Source organism: Engraulis encrasicolus, unplaced genomic scaffold (assembly GCF_034702125.1).
Source record: "Engraulis encrasicolus isolate BLACKSEA-1 unplaced genomic scaffold, IST_EnEncr_1.0 scaffold_92_np1212, whole genome shotgun sequence".
Lineage (NCBI taxonomy): Eukaryota > Metazoa > Chordata > Actinopteri > Clupeiformes > Engraulidae > Engraulis > Engraulis encrasicolus.
The window spans coordinates 81284-105000 of record NW_026946280.1 but is presented as its reverse complement, the minus strand read 5'-3'; the positions used below and the strand labels follow the sequence as shown (position 1 = coordinate 105000).

At 41.3% G+C, this 23717-nt stretch overlaps 1 protein-coding gene across 1 annotated transcript in view; it reads left to right on the top strand.

Annotated features, from left to right (window-relative positions):
* Window positions 1-4327: 4327 nt before the first annotated feature.
* Window positions 4328-23717, top strand: part of LOC134445016 (NACHT, LRR and PYD domains-containing protein 12-like) — a 45752-nt gene continuing 26362 nt past the window's right edge. Inside the window, exons 1-8 of the mRNA XM_063194154.1 lie at window positions 4328-4519; window positions 4722-6558; window positions 6681-6854; window positions 18127-18300; window positions 19291-19464; window positions 20233-20406; window positions 20912-21088; window positions 23365-23538. Of these exons, the coding sequence (XP_063050224.1) occupies window positions 4459-4519; window positions 4722-6558; window positions 6681-6854; window positions 18127-18300; window positions 19291-19464; window positions 20233-20406; window positions 20912-21088; window positions 23365-23538 (2945 nt within the window). The 5' untranslated portion in view covers window positions 4328-4458. The remainder of the gene's footprint in view (window positions 4520-4721; window positions 6559-6680; window positions 6855-18126; window positions 18301-19290; window positions 19465-20232; window positions 20407-20911; window positions 21089-23364; window positions 23539-23717) is intronic.

Sequence of the window (23717 nt, the reverse complement as noted above, 5' to 3'; positions counted from 1 at the left end):
GCATTATTTCTCATTTCCTAACTATTATCTACTACCGTTAGTAAATGGTTAGTGTGTGCTGATATAACGGTTCGCTAAGCAAAGTTAAGCCTTAAATAAGCCTTATTTTAACAATAGTTAACCCTCAGTAAATAACGAGTTAGTCGTTATGTATGTGTTATTCCTCAGTTCTTAACTATTATCTACTACCATTAGTAAATGGTTAGTGTGTGCTGATGTAACGGTTCGCTAAGCAAAGTTAAACCTTAGTTAAGCCTTATTTTTAACATTTATTAACCCTTAGTGAATCACGAGTAAGTCGTTATGTATGTGTTATTTCTCATTTCTTAACCATTAACTAATACCGTTAGTAAATGGTTAGTGTGTGCTGATGTAACTACTCGCTAAACAAAATTAAGCATTAGTTAAACCTTAGTGAATCACGAGTCAGTCATTATGTATTTCTGTGAAATTATTAAGTACTGTTAATTAATCATTCGTCTATGGTGATTTAACTTTCTGATAAGCATTAGTAAACCATCATTATTATATGGTTGTGATGTCATCTGTCGAATGCTCCATTCATTTCAACGGGGCTCCCCAACGTTCGGACGTCTGTTATTTTTCGGGTTGGTCTATAACAGACCGCTGTCAATGGCAACAAGACTTTTCACTGCTAAAGCGACTTTTCAACAAGACTCTAATCAGCTGCTGTGATAGACAGCATCCGTTGTCCTGGCTACCGCTGTCAATGGCAACAAGACGTTCACTGCTAAAGCCACTGGCTTGTATACAAGTCAGTGGCTAAAGCGAATGTTTCATATCACTCCGCAGGGGGTCCGGTCTTTTGTCACTCTAATCAGCTGCTGTGATAGACAACACCTGTTGTCCTGGCTACCTAGCTGTTGCCTAGCGGTGTTCCACAACGGCACTGTTTTGTTTTGCGCAGCAACAATCTTAACATTAAATAGGTCTAAAGAAATGTCCCCGCCATGTGTCCGCTCCGCGTCGGGGTCTAAAGATTCTCTCTGTCGTGCTGCTATTCCACGGTAGCGACCTTCTCGCCGAACGTTAACCCTTACTTAAAATGTCTGATAACCCACCTTTATTTATGAAAAAAAACATTATCTCTTTGTTGTCTCCTACCACCTAACCATTAACAAGTACTATTAGGCATGTATGGTAACGGTTTGTAAACTCTTGCTTTAGCATCAGTGAAGTCTTATTTAACCCTTTTGTAATGGTTAGTGTGTGATGACTGGTAGCATGGCAAACAGTAGGCCTAGGCCTAAGTTGAGGCTCATGTGACTGCCCCTCATGGATGTTTCTGGACATTAACAAATGACTTGTTAAGCGTTGCTTATGCATTATCAAGGAATTATGAACCATTACTTAAGTATATCTGGGGAACTGATCTTAAGTGAAAACCTGTTATGGCTTTATAACACATTAACGAATGACTTGATAAGCATTGCTTATGCATTACCAAGAAGTTTCAACGCAATAATAACGCATGTCTGGGGGACTTTTTAAGTGAAAACCTATCCATACTTTCCAAAACATTAACAAATGACTTGATAAGCATTGCTTGTGCACTATCAAGGATGTATAACCCATTACTTAAGTATATCTGGGGAACTGATCTAAAGTGAAAACCTTTCCATGCTTTCCATAACGTTAACAAATGACTTGATAAGCATTGCTTATGCATTACCAAGAAGTCACAACTCATTACTAACGCATATCTGGGGAACTTTTTAAGTGAAAATCTCACCATGCTTTCCAAAACATTAACAAATGACTTGATAAGCATTGCTTATGCATTATCAATGATTTATAACCAGTTACTTAAGTATATCTGATTCAGATTACTTTATTAGTCCCATGAAGGGCAATTCAGTTTGCGGTCCCAGTCTCCATCAGTCAATGAATAGATAGTATAAATAAAAAGAGTAGAAAATGAAATACAAAACCTAAAGGAAACAAAAAACAATAAATAATAAATAGGAAACAAAAACATACACATTTTAACACATACATTCAAACACCCTGTCCTGTCAGTGATGAGCAGCCCTCAGCAAATTAAATGGTCAGTAATGAACTCTACCCCTACAACCTTGTTTAATAATCTAATGGTTGTAGGGATGAAAGATCCAGAGTAACGCTTTGTTTTTGTCCTGACAGAATAATAGCGCCTCCCAGAGGGCATTAATGAAAATTCACCACTTAAAACATGGTCAGGTTGACTAGTGATACTTTTAGCCTTTTGGACTGCCTGTTTGTTAAACAGAGCACTCAGACTATTTAGCTGTGTTCCAATTATCTTTGGTGAAGTCTTAACAATGCTGCTGAGAACTTATCTAAAGTGAAAACCTGTTATGGCTTTACAACACATTAACGAATGACTTGATAAGCATTGCTTATGCATTACCAAGAAGTTTCAACGCATTAATAACTCATATCTGGGGAACTTTTTCTGTGAAAATCTTTCCATGCTTTCCAAAACATTAACAAATGACTTGATAAACGTTGCTTATGCATTATCAAGGAGTTACAACTCATTACTTAAGTATATCTGGGGAACTGATCTAAAGTGAAAACCTTTCCATGCTTTACAAAACGTTAACAAATGATTTGTTAGGCATTGCTTATGCATTAACAAGAAGTAACAACTCACTACTTGTGCATATCTGGGGAACTTTTAAAGTGAAAACCTTTCCATGCTTTCCAAAACGTTAACAAATGACTTGTTAAGCATTGCGTATGCATTATCAAGGAGTTACAACTCATTACTTAAGTATATCTGGGGAACTGATCTAAAGTGAAAACCTTTCCATGCTTTACAAATCGTTAACAAATGATTTGTTAGGCATTGCTTATGCATTAACAAGAAGTTACAACTCACTACTTGCGCATATCTGGGGAACTTTTAAAGTGAAAACCTTTCCATGCTTTCCAAAACGTTAACAAATGACTTGATAAGCATTGCTTATGATGAAATAACACATACATAACGACTTACTCGTGATTCACTAAGGGTTAATTAATGTTAAAAATAAGGCTTAACTAAGGTTTAACTTTGCTTAGCGAACCGTTACATCAGCACACACTAACCATTTACTAATGGTAGTAGATAATAGTTAAGAACTGAGGAATAACACATACATAACGACTAACTCGTTATTTACTGAGGGTTAACTATTGTTAAAATAAGGCTTATTTAAGGCTTAACTTTGCTTAGCGAACCGTTATATCAGCACACACTAACCATTTACTAACGGTAGTAGATAATAGTTAGGAAATGAGAAATAATGCTTACATAATGATTAACTCGTGATTCACTAAGGGTTAACTAATGGTAAAATAAGGCTTAACTAACCCTTAAGTAATGCCTAAAAAGGGGTACTTATTATAAAGTGTTACCGAATATACACATATTTATAATAGACATATTTGGTATCTCTGGAGACTCGGAACTATTTATATATGGATGGTGAAATGATGTAATAAGTTCATTAAGGATACAGGCATAACATGCCTTCTTTATGAACACAGAAGGGAATTGTCCAATTTGTCTTTATGGGAAAAGAGTTCACACGTGTGAAGCATCATTGTTTTCTGAAATTTCTTTAAATACTTCTACTTTGAATAAATGTGTTGTGTCTGTTGTTGTCGTACCAACACTACAGCACTCCAGTTTCAGGCTTTTGTAGTTAGGTGAAAAAATGGTGAGAACTAGCCAGGCTACGTCCTCATAGCACTTTTAGTCAGGCCATGGGCAATAGACATCTGAGCTTTGGAAAGGTCGAGAACTCCACCCACTTTGGCAGAATTCAATGAACTTTGAGCAGCTCCAACAGCCCTGGGTAGAGGCGTGTTCTAGGCAGTGATGTGGTTTAAGCAGAGACATTTTATTGGGACTAAGACAATCTTGGGTTTATGCTTCAGCACAGCCTTTTCTTGCCTCAACCAGTAGCAAAATGAGGGAGGTGGGTCAACTATGCCATTTGGAAACATCAATCATTATGCAAGGGGTCAGACCAAGTCTCAAACAGGGATTTGGAAGTCGATGATAATCGGGGAAAGTGATAACTACAGGGATTGATGCTTACTATGTGAACTTATATTATATCATCATGAATTGTGCAGATCCAGGGTTTAATAATTAATTTGTACATTGAAGGGAATACACTGTTGTAGGCACCCATAGCTAAAGTAGTGATTGTCAAAATGCTAATAGTGAACAAAAAACAAAAAACTTCCCTTTGCAGCCACTTAGCACTGCACAGCAGCAAATTTTCGGATTCTCTGAATACAGTGTTGTTGTGTCCGGGTGTGTGTTAGGTGCTCGAGGAGAAGATCTTCACTTTTGTAAAGAACGAGCTGCAGAGATTTAAACAAAGCTTTAGTCCAGACTCCAAGGAAAACTTCAGCAAAATATCAGAGGACGAAACTGATGCCAGAGAAGGAGCTCTCAAGATGGCGCTGCACTTCCTTCGCAAGATGGAGTACCAGGATCTTGCTGATAAACTGAATGAAAGTAAGAACTGTTTCTTCTTTCTTACGTGTGTGTGTGTGTGTGTGTGTGTGTGTGTGTGTGTGTGTGTGTGTGTGTGTGTGTGTGTGTGTGTGTGTGTGTGTGTGTGTGTGTGTGTGTGTGTGTACCCACCATTTCATGTCTTTATTTTTGTTATCGTTTTGTCTGGTCTGACAAAATGATGTTTCTTTTATTTTTCCTATAGATGAGTTGAACTTGGGTTGTCAGAATTACTTGAAAAGAAATCTTAAAAACAAGTACCAGCATGTGTTCGAAGGCATTGCCAAACATGGAAGCTCTGTTCTGCTGCAAAAGATCTACACAGATCTCTACATCACAGAGGGAGGAAGTGGGAAAGTCAATGAGGATCATGAAGTCAGACAGATTGAGTCCAAGTTCAAGAGTTTAGCTTGGCAGGACAAACCTATCAAGTGTGCCGACATCTTTAAACCCTTTAAACCCTCTCCTGATCAACACAAACCAAACAGAAGAGTTCTCACAAAGGGGGTGGCTGGCATTGGCAAAACTATCTCTGTGCACAAGTACATCCTAGACTGGGCCGAGGGAAACAACAACCAAGAGATCAATTTCATCTTCCCACTATACTTTAGGGAGCTCAACCACATGAGAAACAAGAAGTTCTCTTTGATGGACCTTCTTTACTGCTTCTTTCCAGAGCTTAAGCAGCTTACCGTTGACATCCAGAATAAATTCAGAGTGTTGTTTGTCTTTGATGGTCTGGATGAGTGTCGACTCCAACTAAACTTTCATGCAAATGAAAGTGTGCACGATATAAAAGTCGTCAAATCATTGGATGTCCTCTTGACAAACCTACTGTTAGGTAATCTGTTCCCATCTGCTCTAATCTGGATAACCTCCCGACCAGCAGCAGTTGGCAAAATCCCTCCTCAGTGTATTGACCTGGTGACAGAAGTGCAAGGATTCAATGACTCCCAAAAGGAAGAGTACTTCAGGAAGAAGATCAATGATAAGAGTCTTGCCAGCGGAATCATATCACACATTAAATCATCAAGGACCCTCTACATCATGTGCCACATACCTGTGTTCTGCTGGATTGCTGCTACTGTTCTTGAGATTATTCTTTCTTCTGGACATACACAGATCCCAAAGACTTTGACAGAAATGTACACATTCTTCCTGATTTTTCAAACAAGACAGAAGAACATTAAATTTGACAATGTCCATGACCTTGAGCCACAATGGAACCATAAGCTGATCCGAAATCTGGGAAAGCTGGCCTATAAACAGTTAGAAAAGGGAAATCTGATCTTTTATGAAGACGACCTCAGGGAGTGTGGCATTGATGTCAAAGATGCAGCAGTGTACTCAGGAGTATGCACCCAGATCTTCCGAGAAGAATCAGGGATCTTTCTGGGAACAGTGTTCTCCTTTGTGCACCTCAGTATCCAGGAGTATCTTGCTGCCCTGTATGCATTTCTGAAGATGGCATTTGGAAGGAAAGACGTAATATCAACAGCCCCTCAAAAAGCAGAGTCCATGATCCTCTTGCATAAGAGTGCTGTGGACAAAGCTTTGGCTTATGAAGATGGACGCTTTGACCTTTTCCTCCGTTTCCTTCTTGGCCTCTCTCTGGACTCAAATCAGTCTCTCCTGCATGGTCTGATCAGTAGAGGACAGGTGGGCATCAAGGGGAAGATCAGGACTGCTCTTGGCCTAGCTGGCCATCAAGGTCAACTGGAGAAATGGCAGATGGACAATGACGAAACAATCAGGTACATTAAGGACAAGATAAAGGATGCTTCCTCATCAGAAAGAATGATCAACCTCTTCCACTGCTTGAATGAACTCAATGACCACTCCTTAGTGGAGGAGATCCAGAGGTTCTTGAATGCAGGCAACCTGTCTGAAGCCCAGCTTTCGCCTGGCCAATGGTCAGCTCTAGTGTTTGTGCTGCTGACATCAGACCAGAATCTGGATGTGTTTGACTTGAAGAAGTACGTCAGATCTGATGAAGCTCTCCTGAGATTAATGCCAGTAGTAGAGGAATCCCACACAACTCTGTAAGTAAAACGTTGACAACTGACTGGTTTAACAAATCATTGTGTTAATTTCATTGGGCATAGCACTACTATGCATCCATTTTTATTAGTGCTTCTAGTCATTGGTTGCTGTTTTCCTTCAGGGTTGATAGCTGTGGGCTCACTAAAACGAGTTGCAAAACACTTGCCTCCATGATCTGCAAGCAATCATCAAAGCTGAGAAATCTGGATCTCAGTGGAAACCATATTGGAGATGGCGGAGTCAAGAGGCTGTGTAGTGGCCTGAGGAACCCAAACTGTTCACTGGAGACCCTGAGGTTAAACATTTTCACACACATTCATACTTAATATTAATACACACCTCTTTATTTCTCAACATATAAGTCAGATAAATATGCATTTTTGTTGAAAACCGGTTAAGATTACAGTATATTGTGCCCACTCTTTAAAGTTCTTTGACAGTGTAAACATTCTTCATTAAAACTCAAGACAGTCCTTGAATCCATTATATATACACAATATGTCAATGAATGTTGTTACAATGTATATCGTAGTCTACAATGCTCATTTTAATTCTTGTATTCAAGCTTTAACTTAATTGAAAACATATATTGTTTAGGTAGGCATAACCCTTTCCCTAAACGTATATAATTATTCCTCGAAAATGGCAAATACAATGTTAAAAATGCTTGAAAATCATTCTGAAAGATTATATATTCAAAATCCTTTGTTTGCTGATATCATTTCTGGAGGCTGATTTCACTACCTTTTCTCATGGTACCTCCACATTTCTTAGAAACCATTTGCAGACCCAGCTCAGCATGCTGTAACTGTGATGCAATATGTTTCAAGTGGAGATTTTTGTGATTGGTTTGATTTGTCGTTATCTGTGAGCCACAATCATTTAGTGGCATGAAGTGAAAGCCTGACGTGTTTCCAAATAACTTTAAAGGGGTAATCGGGTGTGAAAGGGGTTACGTAGTGTAACTAGTGATGCTGAGCGATAACTTTTGCCACATACCTCACCCTCATAGGTCCCCTGCAATCGGAAGTCAAGCGCTAGATAGTCGATGCTAACATAGTGTGTTTGCCATGGTTAATCCGGGCATCGAATTAGCCATCCTTATAAACCTGTACTTTCCACCCATTTGCGCGCCTCAAAATTGCTTAAATGTTCATCCCATAGAGTCGCGGGAGGACTGTTGACATGTAAATCCAGGCACAGAGAAGTTTGATAGTGCACAGTTTGTTTAGAAACAACACCATTCTTACAGGGTGTCGCAAGCGCTGATATCCAAATGCAGAGATAGAATCAGCAAAGAAGATATGTCCAGTGTGTCTACTCACTACTTTTCTGGGTGGTACTGCATTCTAGGGGTGCCAACGAGTGATTGCAGACTCCATTCGAATGAATCAGCAGCGCTGTCTCGACAGCGCCCTCTAGGTGAACTGCAGGCATGGGTGGATACACTGATGACTGGTGACGTCACCACGGACCTGCTCCGGGAAAGTGTCGATGTCACACGTGAGTCACACGACAGTCTGTAGGCCTACAAGACCGCGACATCAAGCTAAATTGTAAACAATCCAATCATCGGTCTCGTCTTTTGAAATTCAGACTTTAAATTGAGTAGACGTGTTTTCAACACGTAGCCTAGGCCTATAATGTTGCTTAATGTCCAATGTTATGTTTTGTGGTCTGTGTCCCCACTCTGCGCATGTGCAACACGATTCGTGGAGTACTAGCACAGCCCGTATAGTTTCCTACAGAATCTGTGGTACTGTCGCCCTTCAGTACATACTTCTGCCACATTCCTAACATTATAATGTTGCCGGTGGTGTATGGAAAATATCTGGACCAGAGCCATTTCCTTGGGTTAATTAAAGTTAAAGATTAACGACACATGACGTGGCCGTCTGTCAAAGATAGCCGAGGCCTGTTGGTTGATCAGACATGAGGTGTGTTTGGTCAACCTATTGACAGATGTAATCAAACTATGTTATGCAGACTATGCTATGTGTTGTAGGCTATATCACAGGTCCCCATACAAGTGCAGTTTTTGACCAGAAGAACTAGCATACAATTAAAAATTACACACAGCCACAAGTGCAGGTTTTTTTTTTCTTTTTCTGAAAGACGATGTAGACTGTGACTCACGTGTGACATCGACACTTTCCCGGAGCAGGTCCATGGTGACGTGACGTCACCAATGACCCGGCTGCAAGCCTGCAGCCAGTCATTATAGGATACACTGGACATATCTCTTTTGCTGATTCTATCTCTGCACTTGGATATCAGCGCTTGCGACACCCTGTAAGAATGGTGTTGTTTCTAAACAAACGGTGCACTATTAAACTTCTCTGCGCCTGGATTTACATGTCAACAACCCCGCGACTCTACGGAATGAACGTTTAAGTAATTTTGAGGCCTGCAAATGGGTGAAAAGTACAGGTTTATAAGGATGGCTAATTCGATGCCCGGATTAACCACGGCAAACACACTATGTTAGCATCGGCTAAGTAGCACTTGATTTCAGATTGCAGGGGACCTATGAGGGTGAGGTATGTGGCAAAAGTTATCGCTCAGCATCACTAGTTAAGTAAGGGTTAACGTTCGGCGAGAAGGTCGCTACCGTGGAATAGCAGCACGACAGAGAGAATCTCTAGACCCCGACGCGGAGCGGACTCGCCGAAAGTTAACCCGCTTATTATATGGATATACTTAAATGATTCACACATGGCGGGGACATTTCTTTAGGCCTATTTAATGTTAAGATTGTTGCTGCGCAAAACAAAACAGTGCCGTTGTGGAACACCGCTAGGCAACAGCTAGGTAGCCAGGACAACAGGTGTAGTCTATCACAGCAGCTGATTAGAGTCTTGTTGAAAAGTCGCTTTAGCAGTGAAAAGTCTTGTTGCCATTGACAGCGGTCTGTTATAGACCAACCCGTCCGTTATCGAAAAATAACAGACGTGCGAACGTTGGGGAGCCCCGTTGAAATGAATGGAGCATTCGACTGATGACGTCACAACCATATAATAACACTACGTAACCCATTTCATACCGGATTACCCCTACGTACGTAGGGCATGATATTGTAATTATGGGAACGGTACCTGTACAGCATTTAAAGGTGTGCTGTGTGCAATGGTATCCAGAGTAGATATTGCAACTAAACTGTGCTGCCTATTGCCAAATGTGATATTTTGATTAATATTTACAAAGTAATAAACTAATATTTATTAGTATGACAAAAGTACTTTAGGTTTCTCAGCTAAACATGTCTATTTCTGGAAATTCAAAAAGGCAGATCATGTAAAAGTGCAGTTTTCACAGCCATAATGAATAGGCTATTAGAATTTAATTTTGGTGGTAACATTTACTAATGGGTAAAATTAATTCTGGAAATAAACTACTTACAAATTATACAGTGCACCTTTAAATGTTCAGTGGAACATTTTCTAAATTCATTTCAAATTCCTGCACATTTTGTAGCTTTGCCTCCTGCATTATTATTTTTGAAGAACCTGCAAACCTACTTGCCAAACTAAATTGTACTATCGTCATGTTATACTAATATACTAAAATAAGCAAAGTAAATTCTTGAGCTCATATGTACTGTAGGTTCTGTTACATGTATATGTCTGCACAATTCACATGGACTAGGTTGAGATCCAGACCATGTCACCTGTTCACATGCACTGTAAACCCCAACATGTTCCACGAACTCTAAACTTTTGTGGAAACTTATTCCCGTTAAAGTTTTAGTTTTGTGACCAAATGTTTTACGTAAATACTACATACATTCATGCATATGCAGGACACAAAATCTTTAAGAAGATGATCAAAAACTTTGATATGACTGAAAAGATTGAAAACTTTAATTCCATAATTAGATTTTTATTTTTGAGCAGCCCAAGTCAAGTATGTACTCCACACTCTAAAATGCACAGAAACAATGGTTTACACAAAAGATTTGAGTTGAAAACTAAATTGTTTTCGTAAGTCTTACAAATCAGACATGTTATGTGAAAACAAATGTTATGAGAAAAAATAAAATCTTGAATGTTTTAGTAGCTGCTACTCAAAGATCTAACATGCTCCATTGACATAAATATTTCGAGAATGGTGCAAAAATCAATGCAATTAGTACTTAGCAGAGAGTTACAATTTTAAAGTAAACAAGCACAGCATTGTTTAGCTATATTGGCTCTAAGTTTTTGATTTCAAAATTAAAAGTTTTATGTTTTCCCATTTTAAAGCCCCCAAAAAATCTTGGTTGGTTTATTGATTGGTTGGTTTATACTAATGCACTAGGCTACCACCCCTCTGTTTAAACCAAATATAACATGAGCTTTAATTCCACAAACGTGAACAATGCTTTATATCAAGTTTTTTTTTATTTTGTTCCATGTGGTTGACAAACAAAAACAGTAGACACTAACACAACAATCATACAATACACAACAATCTGTTCTAAAATTTAGACCCAGTCTATACAGTCAACAGTCAATATATTACAAAGAATCAACCTCAACACATTAGGCAATTTAGTCATTTATTTGTTGTCCATTTCTGAATCTTTTATTAGGAGTTGGTGGCTGAAGGAGATCCATATAGCCTACAATAGGTCTAACATTTCTCCCAAAATAGTGTCAGACTTCACAACACAGTCAGTTGTTTATCCTTTGGAGTGTTGAGTAGAGCTGATGGATCATAGAGTTCTGGTGGTCCCATATCGGCTGCCTGTGGAGCATAAATAGGCCTAATAAGTTTAAGGCTTTCATGAGGACTTGTTGGATTAGGCCCCTCAGCATGATCACTGGGTTTACTTACTTACTTACGCCTATTACCCCTTCTGGGGTATAGGCCACCAACAAGGTTTCTCCAGGCATCTCTGTCCTGTGCAAGTCTCTCCAGTTGTTCCCAGGTGTAGCCTGCGCTCTTGTAGTCTGCCTGTAGATCACGACGCCATGTGTTTCTTGGTCTTCCTGGCTTTCTCTTCCCTTGCGGGTTCCACGTGAGGGCTTGCCTAGTGGTGTTGGAGGTTGGCTTTCGCAGAGTGTGGCCGATCCATCTCCAACGTCTCTTGACTATTTCTTCATCAACTGGTTGTTGACCTGTTCGGTGCCAGAGCTCTTCATTGCTGATGGTTTCTGGCCAGTGGATGCGAAGAATATGTCTAAGACAGTAGTTGATGAATGTCTGAGTCTTCTTGGTGGTTGCCACTGTGGTTCTCCAGGTTTCGGATCCGTATAGTAAAACTGACTTCACATTGGAGTTGAAGAGTCTGGTCTTGGTGTTGATGGTTATACTGTTGGACTTCCAGATGTTCTTCAGCTGGCTGAAAGCGACTCGTGCTTTGCCTATCCTCATTTTTACATCAACATCTGTGCCTCCTAGTTTGTCCATGTTGCTGCCCAGGTATGTGAAATTATTTACTTCTTCCAGTGCTTCTCCCTCCAGGTCGATAGGTGTTTGATTGTTGGCGTTGATTCTCAGGGTCTTCGTCTTTCCTTTGTGGATGTTAAGGCCTACTCTTACTGAGTTCTCCGCTACTGCAGTGGTCTTATCCTGCATTTGCTGGTGATTGTGAGAGAGTAGTGCAAGGTCGTCAGCAAAGTCCAGGTCGTCCAGTTGTTTCCACAGAGTCCATTGTATCCCATTTCGTCGTCCGTCTATCGAGGTCTTCATCACCCAGTCCATTACCAGCAGGAACAGAATGGGTGACAGCAGGCATCCCTGTCTAACCCCTGTTCTAACTTGGAAGGCTTCGGTGAGGTGTTGTCCTTGGCCATGAACTATTACTCTGCATGTCATGTCTTCGTAGGAATTTTCGATGATGTTAGTGATTTTGCTTGGAATTCCATAATGCCTAAGCAACTTCCATAGGGTCCCTCTGTGCACGCTGTCGAATGCCTTCTCATAGTCGACGAAGTTGATGTATAGGGGTGAATTCCACTCCACTGATTGCTCTAAAATGATTCTGAGTGTAGCAATTTGGTCTGTGCAAGATCGTTCCTTTCTGAATCCGGCTTGTTGGTCACGGAGCTGTGTATCTAATGAGTCTTTGATTTTATTTAGTATGATTCTGTGGAATACCTTGCTTGGAATTGACAGCAGTGTTATGCCTCGGTAGTTGTTGCAATTGCTGAGGTCTCCTTTCTTCGGTAGCTTGATGAGGTATCCTTCCTTCCATTCAGTTGGTATCCTTTCTTCTTCCCAGATTTTCTTGAAGAGTGGTTGAAGTAGGTTTGTTGTGGTTTCTACATCTACTTTCAGAGCCTCAGCAGGAATGTTGTCAGGTCCTGCTGCTTTCCCCCCCTTCAGCTGTCTAATGGCCTTGTAGATTTCGTCCTTGGTGGGTTCATTGCAGTCTATAGGAAGGTCGCTGGATGAAGGAAGAATTTCCGGTGGGTTCTGGGGTGTGGGTCTATTCAACAGCTCTTCAAAGTGTTCTAGCCATCTCCTCCGTTGACCTTCTTCTCCTGCTATATTGTTCCCTTGCTTGTCTTTCACAGGTCTCTCTGGTCTGCTAAATTTTCCGGACAGCTTCCTTGTAGTATTGTATAGTGCTCTCATATTGCCTTGTTGAGCTGCTTCTTCTGCCTCGGCTGCCACTGAGTCGATGAACTTTTGTTTATCTACCTTGATGCTTGTTTTAGCAGACCTGTTTGCCTCACGGTATGCTTCCTGTGCTTTAATCTTCTCTGCTCTGGTTCGGCTGTTGTTAAAAACTGCCTTTCTCTCTCGACGGATTTGGATTTTCTCCAGGGTTTCTACTGATATCCATTCCTTGTGGTTCGACTTCCTATTGCCTAACACTTCTTGGCATGTTTCGGTCATAGTGTCCTTTATTGTTTTCCAGCTCTCGTCAATAGATGCTTCTCCCTGCAACTCCTGCAAAACCTGGTACTTGTTGCTGAGGGCAAGTCTGAACTCTTCCTGCTTGGCTGGTTCCTTGAGGAGTGTTGTGTTATACTTCTGGCGTTGTCCTGCTTTTCCTGTCCAGGTCTTCTTCAGTTTCAGTTTAAGACGGGCCAAGACAAGGTGGTGGTCAGAGGCAACATCCGCTCCTCTCTTGGCGCACACATCTTGAAGGGATCTTCTGAACTTGCGTGAGATGCACACATGATCGATTTGGTTTTCAGTGGATAAGTCCGGTGATACCCATGTTGCTTTATGTATTTTACGATGAGAGAAGATGCTGCCACCAATGACCAGGTTTCCTGTGGCACACAGGTTGATGAATCTCTCTCCATTGTCATTTATCTCCCCTAAGCCCTGCTTTCCCATCACTTCCTCGTAGCCTGTGTTGTCACTGCCGATCTTCGCATTGAGGTCCCCCATGAGGATTGTGATGTCTCGGTCTGGCAGTCTCGCTAAAATGGCTTGTATTCGGTCATAGAATTCGTCCTTGTTCTCCTCTGTACTGTCGTTGGTTGGAGCATAGCACTGTATGATGTTCATGCTAATTCTCCTATTTTTGGTCTTGAAGGATGCTGTTACGATGCGTGGTCCATGAGCCTCCCATCCAGTAAGCGCTCTCTGGGCTGTCTTCGAGAGCATGAAGGCCACTCCATGTGTGTGCGGTGCTCCGTCTCCCTCATTTCCCGAGTAGATCACCAGTTCCCCTGTTGTCAGTCTGACCTGTCCTATGCCAGTCCATCTTGCCTCACTAATTCCTAGGATGGACATCCTGTATTTTCTCATTTCTGCAGCCACTTGAGCTGCCTTCCCTAAATCGCTCATGGTCCTCACGTTCCATGTCCCGATTCTGGTGATGGTCCTGGGGGAGAGGATGGTAGTCAGCGGAGTCGCTTCCAGGGACTCCTGGCTTTTGCCACTCCGCGTCATTTGCCTTTCTGGAAGTCCATCTTCTGCCAGGACCGGGGTGTCTTGGTTTTTCCTTGTTGGCGATTTTGTAGCAGTAAGGGTTTTTACGGGGAGGGGTCGCTAGCCCCTCGCCCAACCCTCCTCCTTTCGCAACCGGGCTTGGGACCGACTATGGCGGAGTTCAAGATCACTGGATTTGCGACAATGGTTTATACAGAAGTTCAATATGCAATATGTCATCATGAAAATGCAACGCATCACTTGCAAATACACTGCAGATGTATGATACAAGAAAAAGATTTGTATGAAAGGCCTACACAGTGCTAGCCTAACTAGCAGTAGCTAACATTCTAAGCTAAGTTGCTAACATAACATACACACAGTGTAGCATCAAGAGCACCTAAGGTCACACACAGCAGCAACATAGTAAACTACTACACATACACATCAACACACTTTTATGAGTCTTTTCTTACCTTGAAGTGAGGTTGATAGACACATTTTTCCATGCCAAGTTGTCAGTTGTGGTTTGATGGTCACATGGTGTTGAGTAAATCTATCCCCCATTGACAGATTCACCATTTTTAGAGAAGTTTGTATTTTATGTTACATTTTAATATAATAGGGTTTCTATGGTTCTGACATGAATGGGTTCTTCTTTACACAAAGCAGAAGCTGGTAAACAATAAACAAGGCCGACAGGCGGACAACAGATGCGTCCCTCTATGCCAGTTCCAACTATGCCATTTTCCCCCCCAAACGCCCCCCTGGCCTCCTCCTAGCCTGTCAACGCCCCCCGAGGATGTACTTTTTGTTTATTGGTCATCATGGACACTCCAAATATTGTGGCAGGCAGCAAGGCAGCAAAATGGCGAGACATGGCGTTATTTTTTGCAGTTTAGGGTATAATAAGCTTATCATCATTCTTGGATTTGGAAAAGAACCATAGGCTATGATTTGAAATTTCACATAGCCTAGATGAAGTAGGCTACATTACAAATTACCAGACATTTATTAGGCCTAACAACCTTAAGTATCACGCCATTTCAGCATTATGTGCATGTGGGAAAGAATCTTAACATCGACAAATAATAAATAAATAAAACCGTTTGGGTGAATCATGCGCTTATGGGTTCACCCTTTAGGTGAATTATGGACTTTTTTTTCAATACCAGCTTCACCGTCAAGGCACAAAGCAGTGAACTTCCGTGCCAGAGTTTATCAAATGCACACGACTGCAAAGCAATTACGAAAGACGCGTTCTCTCCTGTACTCTCTCTGAGCGCAACAAAAAGCACCTGTGGGGTACGAGCCTGCCAACGAAAAAACCTCCCTATGTAGGCTACGAGTAACACACCGTATGTCAAATGGCCCAGCTGTCTACTTGTTGTTCGAGTGAAAAGGCAGAACTAAGTAGCCTAAACTTGCTGGGAATATTAAAAGGGGGGCTCGTAGGCTACATACAGACGTCTGAGCCCGATTTTGTGGACTGGGGAAAAGCGGAGGAAAATGTGAATGTTATGAAAGAAAGAAAAAGTTAACCAAATGTTACAGGTCCACGTTTAGAGGAAGAGCTGCGCTGCGGGTCGCCTGTCAACTAATTACAGTTCCATGTCGTGGAGCATTATACATGCTAACGCCAGTCTATCCAAGCACAAAGGAAAATGTGAATGTTATGAAAGGAGAAAGCTAACCAAATGTTACAGGTCCACGTTTAGAGGAAGAGCTGTAGGCTATGCGCTGCGGGTCGCCTGTCAACTAATTACGGTTCCATGTCGTGGAGCGTTGTGCAATGCAAACGCCCCTCTATCCGAGCACAAACATCTGTGTCAAAAACTGCCTGCCTACTTCTAAATAGTTAATTTCCGCTAGTTTCTGACGAACCAAAAGTTCCCTCCCATTGTCCAAACGCAAAACAATGGCGAAAATTGAATGCCCCCCTCAGTTGTCTCTCAATGCTTCGTCAGTTAGTCTTGCCTGTTTGGTAACATAGCATACGTTCTGGCTTGCACGCATTCGCTTCGGTTCAAAATGGCAACTCTGCCACCTTGTGGCCACAGGAACACATAGCATACGTTCTGGCTTGCACGCATTCGCTCCGGTCCAAAATGGCAAGTCTGCCGCCTTGTGGCCACAGGAAGGAACAATTGAAGGATGCGTTTCAGACACAATTGAAGGAATGCGTTTCAGACGGACGGACGGACAGACAGGCCCTCTTATAGAGATGCTGGGACGCATCTAAAAAAACAACTAAAACAACCAAAAAAGTGAGTGACCCAGCCTTAGGATTCGAACTCTCAACCTCAAGATAAGGACATGCCAATATGGCTACATGCAGAGGACTATCCCCTACACTACTCAACTGCAGGTTTTGTATTTGTAGAAAGTTAGCCCTGTTTGTTAGAAAGTATTGGGCTTACTCATAATTAACAGTCAAATGTGTTTCACATACTTTCCACTTCAAATCCGGCCAACTGACATCATACCAAAACAATAATGTTTGAATGTGATTTTTTTTTTACTAACATCCCGTGCTGGGAATTGAACTTGAAACCATCATGTTTCGAGGCCAACTGCTTAACTGTTAGTCCATGACTGCCCAAGCACAACATGCTGACATCCATAGTCTCATATGTCAGATATAGTTCCAATTGACATGATTTAAAGAATTTGTAACTTTCACAGTTTCGCGAAAAATAAACAATAAATATCTACTTGAGTGTTTTTTTTTATTGGTAATACAGGATTCAAACCTGCAATCCTCTGATCTTGTGGTCATTTCCCTATCCAGACCACAGCAGCTCAAACATTGTCTTGCTTTACCTAAGCAATTTTCATTTGGAATTTTGCTCGAAATTAAATGTGAAAAATATAGCTAATTAAATCTGGAGTCATGGGTCTGGTGGCCATCTGAACATTCTCATACCATGTTCCAGGAAGTATGGAAGTAAGTAAGGTTATCTCCATGTTGGGGATTGAACTTGCAACCTTTGAGGTGGAAGACCAGCTGTTTAACCACTACTCCATGGTCGCCTCGGCTGTCATCAGGACATCTAACCACTCATATCCCAGATAGAGCTCCAATTTACAAACTCAAAGACATTGTGTTAGGATGTCAGTTGTACTTAAAAACACAATGCCAACCAGAGTTAATTTATTGGTACCTGCAAACCTGTTGAGAACACCTAAAATGTGTATGTCATCTGGACATTTTTGCAATATTGAGTACTACAGTGTAAACTTTTCTAGTTCATAGTACTGTTGGGGAATACAGTGTGTGCCTGAACCACACCCAATTATTATGGGATGTTTTAAAACACAGTACCAAACAAATGTACATGAAATGGTATTGATGTGGATATTCATAATGGCTTTGTTGGCCCCAGTAGATGTGGGTTTAGAGAGAAGTCCAGTATTCAGATTGATCTTAAAAAAGGATGTTTTACAGACATTTTGCAGTTATCGCATGGCTTGGCAAATGGTAATTCACTACAGGAAGGTAAATTACATTAAATCTCGAATTTCATATTAATAATCTCATTGTCGCTTTAGACCTAGTTTCCACTGCAGTCTGATAATATAATAACATAGAGAATAAAATATTCTTAGAATCGCTGGTAATAATAAACAACATTAGACAATAGGCCTTTGTTGTCTCTCTATTCTGTTAGAATTGCAGTGATATTAGTTGGCTATAGGGACAAGTAGAGTTTGAGAGGAGCTCAGTATGAACATGTTTGTCATCTTTCCAGATTGTCAGACTGCAGCATAAGAGGAAAGGGATATGATGCTCTGGCCACAGCTGTCAAATCAAACCCTTCACACCTGGAGGAGCTGGACCTGAGAGGAAACGACCCTCGACATGCTGAACTGAAGCTCCTCATTGATTTACTGCAGGATCCTGCCTGTAAACTCAAGAGTCTGAGGCAAGAAAGAGCATTTCACACTTAATGTACTTAATAATGGTTCCTGAATAGCAGTGTTGCCTTTGGTGAAGTCTCAGTTAATCATTATCTTTTGTTAGCCATTGTCTCTTAAATAGTTCTCATATTTCTAACCCACTTATTATTATTTTTCAAAATGTCTAGTAATGCTGTGTGTGTATTTTTCCCCTAGTACAGCATGTGAAGCATGTAGTAGCTTTCAGATGGGTCCACCGACAGGCTGTTCAGCTCAACTGCATCATAGCAACATTGCCATGAGTTTTATGTAACTGATCAGCTCATAACATTCTTTTGACAGGAAAAGTGACAACAAAGTCTCTGTGCAAAGGGATTAAGCACAGTCTAAATCATTGACAGGATGTTTAAGAACATGTTAACTTGGAAAAGTCTACAGTTATTATACATTTCTACTAAATCAGTTATAAAAGAAAAAAGGAGATGCTGTGGCACAAACTAATGGGGATCCTTTGATAGAAAAGAAGAAGATGCATACTGTATGTTTCCAATAACAGTATTCCTCAACCAGGGTGCCATGAGACTTTCTCAGGGATGCAGCAGAAACATGGCTGACATGGAATTCAAATAAATTAATGTATACAAAGTGGAATCTTTCTTGTAGCTTCATCATGTACTGTGAGTGAATTGAGGCCACATATTTACTTGTATATATTTTCCTCTTTAGCTCCTTAGCTGCTGTGTATGTGTGTGTGTGCATGCACACACAATGCGAGACAGTATGTATTCTGATGACAATCTACATCAAAATGTTTAGGATGCTGTGAGAGTTTCCATTCATTTAACGGGTACCGTGACTGAAAAGGTTTTGTGCAGCAGTAGCCTTTAATTAGTGAAGAAATCTCTGACTGTGTAGTTTTTTTGGTTTTAGTTTTAGTTGTAACCTAGGCCTATATCACGCAAATGTTAACTATAAAACATAAAACAGTGAGTATTTCTGTATACTTCCCCTGCTAGGGTGTTGAGCAGTGATACAGCAGATGAAGCCCTTGCGTATCTGACTGCAGTTCTGGGTGGAAACCCCTTACTGCTGACAGAACTGGACCTGAGAGGGAAGATACCAGGAGACTCAGGAGTGAAGCAGTTCTGTGCTCTACTGGAGGATTCACAATACAGAGTGGAAAAACTGAGGTAAGCGGCTTTTGTGTTTGTTCTACACTGAAATACAATCAAAACATCACATGTCAAATATTGGTCCCACATGGCATGTGTCACACCAAGTAATGATGCGTAACCTGCTTGTCTTAGTTGGGCATTTCTGGTTTAGAAAGGTTGAGTCAGTCTTAGGCAGTGAACATATACTGTATGCTCAGTAATTCAGTTATACAATCCAGTAGATGTAACACTGCCTTAACAGTAATTTCACAGTTTTAGCAGGGGGACAGCAATACTAATTTATCATTATTATCATTAATACATTATAATCATTAGCACCTCCAGTTCAAAAGAAAAATCCCTATGGAAACCACTTGGATTTTTATAGTCAAACACAATACAGGTGTGTGTGTGTGTGTGTGTGTGTGTGTGTGTGTGTGTGTGTGTGTGTGTGTGTGTGTGTGTGTGTGTGTCTGTGCTCATGCATGCATGTGTTTGCATGCACGTGTGTGTGTGTGTGTCTGTCTGTCTGTCTGTCTGTCTGTCTGTCTGTCTGTCTGTCTGTCTGTCTGTCTGTCTGTCTGTCTGTCTGTCTGTCTGTCTGTCTGTCTGTCTTTGTCTGTGTTTGAGTGTAATGAACATGTACTGTATGTTACTCGCTGCCCCCCCTTCTCTCTCTCTCTCTCTCTCTCTCTCTCTCTCTCTCTCTCCTCTCTCTCTCTCTCTCTCTCTCTCTCTCTCTCTCTCTCTCTCTCTCTCTCTCTCTCTCTCTCTCTCTCTCTCTCTCTCTCTCTCTCTCTCCAGGCTTGGTAACTGCAGTATAACGGGAGAGGGCTGTGCTGCTCTGATTTCTACACTGACATCAAACCCATCACACCTGAAAGAGCTACATTTGAATGATAATGTAATTGGAGACTCTGGTTTGAAGCAGATCTCTACTCTACTCAGGAATCCAGATTGTAAACTACAAAGACTGGGGTAAATAAAGAGACAAAGAGTGATACATGTACTGTAGACAAGTACTGTGGGCTCAGCCAAAGCTGTTTTTGCTTGTAGATTAATAAGCATTTAGTCTTATTGACTTTATTGGGTTAAGATATGTGTTAAAGTTGTAGGAAACACTGTTAGATATTAATGCAAAGTTAGCGTAACACATTTTCTGCACATATTCATTGTAATATATCTATGGCTGGATGTTTCTGGGTAGTAATAAACTAGGACACAATGGAGCTAAGCGTATCTCTGATCTTTTCAGAAATCCTGACTGTTCTACAGCCACTGGACTAAGGGTAGAACAACTAATGCAATAGTAAACGGAAACTGTGTGATGAACATTTGTGCTTCTCTGTGTTACTCAGTGTCCTTGTGTCGCTGTGTCTGTCTGTCTGTCTGTCTGTCTGTCTGTCTGTCTGTCTGTCTGTCTGTCTGTCTGTCTGTCTGTCTGTCTGTCTGTCTGTCTGTCTCTCTCTCTCTCTCTCTCTAGGCTTGGTAACTGTAGTATAACAGAAGAGGGCTGTGCTGCTCTTGCTTCAGCTCAAACATCAAACCCCTCATCACACCTGATAGAACTGGATCTGGATAATAATAAACTAGGAGACTCTGGTGTGAAGCAGATCTCTACTCTACTCAGGAATCCATGCTGTAAACTACAGACACTGGGGTAAGATATGGGTTAACGTTGGAGGGGGCACTGTTTAAATGTAAAGTTAATGTAAAGTTAGTCTACCAAGTTTTCAACATATTAACTTTAATATACCTAGCAGTGATGTGCGGGCTGACCCGAAGTCAGTGGACGCTTGCAGTTGACCGCGGTCGACCGCAGGCACGGGTTATTAAATATTATTTTTAATGATATTCGGGTCGTTGCAGTCGGTCAGGACCTTTGAAATTATGCCGAATTTTAGTAGGTAATAGCCAATAGGCCATAGTTTACTTTAGTAGACAGAGACATTTTTCTTCGAAATAGATCAAAGTTTATTTGGCTGAATAACTACGATAGTGCCACAAGCTCTGCAGGAGACTTAATGGCTCCTGCGTCGGCCGAATCCTCTGCGCGCAACTGGTGCAGCAGGTGCAACCATTGAGTGCGTTTAGAAGAACACAGAGGGTGCTCTCTCCACAGTGCAATGATGGATATAGCCTAGGCCTACATATTTTCTTATACAATTGCAATGATTTCGCGCTCCTGTGTTGCTTACAGAGTTTGTTTTCATTTCCTGTGTCGTACCATGGCTACGAAGCAATCCACTTGACTGCTGGCTCCGTCTGCTCCCCAACTAGGCTACAGATTAATTTCCTCCACAGCTAGGGATTCGTGTGGCAATTGTCGAAATAGAATAGGCTACTAGCCTATACAATGTCCAAATTATTATTCCCTTTGAATGCAGTGCTCATTTCAGTAATTTACAGTGGAAGAACAACGCCCTTGCCACTTAAAAAAATAAATAGACTAATAAATAGCCTAAATAATAAAATGGCATTGTATGAGATCAAACTTGGTAGTCTGGGTAACAGACAAATATATTATGATCGAAATGCACATATTAGAAAATAATAATTTGTGAGAAAATGTAATAGGCCTATTCAGCATAGACTATAGGCTACTTTTTGTTGGACAGGGCATGTCGCGTTACAGCATCTTGAGTGCAACTGTTAATCATTTGAGAAGGGCTCCGTAGCCTACGTGATCATGGATGGAACTTTACATTGCCGTCATCTAAGATTAGGCTACGAGAGTTCATGCTATGTGTAGCCTAAATGAGCATTTGCGCTAGAAAGACAAGCGTTGCCTATAGTGGCACCAGGCAGCGCAGGTTGCGTTTGTGGTTTGTGTGACACGATTATCATTCCCAAATTCCCAAATTAACCGCTTGGTCTTGTGGTGAAGGAGGGGGTGGCCTTAGCACCCTGTCCCTCAACTTCGGGATAGGAAAAAGCGAAACCAATTTCAGTTCAGGGAAAGGACAGAGCAGAGGAGTAGCCTACCAAACCAAACAAAGATAAAGTGTTGTAGGGCTACATTGCCACTATGTGTGTTTTCATAGCCTACCCCTGTCAACCATTTAAGCGAACTTAGACCTGCAGCTCAGCATTTTCTGTGCATCTATGTGAAGTGTAGGCTACCCAGACCCCTCGGAAGTGAACCATGCTGGGACCTTTGTTGACGTGGTCTTTTAAGGTCCGTTGTGCGTTGCCAATGACGCTGGGGTGTTCATAAGACGCACGGCTACTTTTTTTAAAAGCGGGTCGGGTCAATATATTTTCATAAATATTTCTTGCGGGCAGGGCAAGCAGGCGGGCTAGAGAAAAAAGCGGTCGGTTGCGTCTTGTTTTTTCGACGACCCGCGCATCACTGATACCTATGGCTAGATCTAGATAGTAATAAACCAGGGGACAAGGGGGCTGTTCTACAGCCACTAGAGTAAGGGTAGAACAACTAATGAAATAGTAAACGGAAACTGTGTGTGATGAACATGTGTGCTTCTCTGTGTGTGATTAACATGTGTGCTTCTCTGTGTTACTCACTGTCCTTCTCTCTCTCTCTCTCTCTCTCTCTCTCTCTCTCTCTCTCTCTCTCTCTCTCTCTCTCTCTCTCTCTCTCTCTCTAGACTTAAGAGCTGCAGTATAACAGAAGAGGGCTGTGCTGCTCTGACCTCAGCTCTGACATCAAACCCCTCACGTCTGATACAGATGGATCTGGATAATAATAAACTAGGAGACTCTGGTGTGAAGCAGATCTCTACTCTCCTCGTGAATCCAGACTGTAAACTACAGACACTGGGGTAAGTAAAGAAAGTGTGTAATAATGATACTTTCATTGTAGGCTACTGCAGGTTTCAAATGATGGTTCATCCCCTTCAGCCCTGCTTCCTGACATTAAGCATAAGCAACATAATAATGAGTAACATCAGGTAATATACCTTTTCTTCTCCCCAGCTTGTCAGACTGTGGTGTAACAGGAGAAGGATATGCTGCTCTGGCTGCAGCTCTCAAATCAAACCCTTCACACCTGGAGGAGCTGGACCTGAGGGGAAACAACCATGGACACTCTGAAGTGAAATTACTCACTGATTTACTAGAGGATCCTGCCTCTAAACTACAGAGACTAAGGCAAGAACATGTCCATGTTATACTGATCAATAATTCAATAGAAAACCAGTCAGTTTTAAATCTAAAATCAGATTTCAACAAAACATTTAGATCATGGAAGGGATGATGGTGGCTAGTAGAAAAATGAGAGTGTTGACTTACAGTATGGGGTGTTGTCTTCTTGTGGAGTGATATTAAAA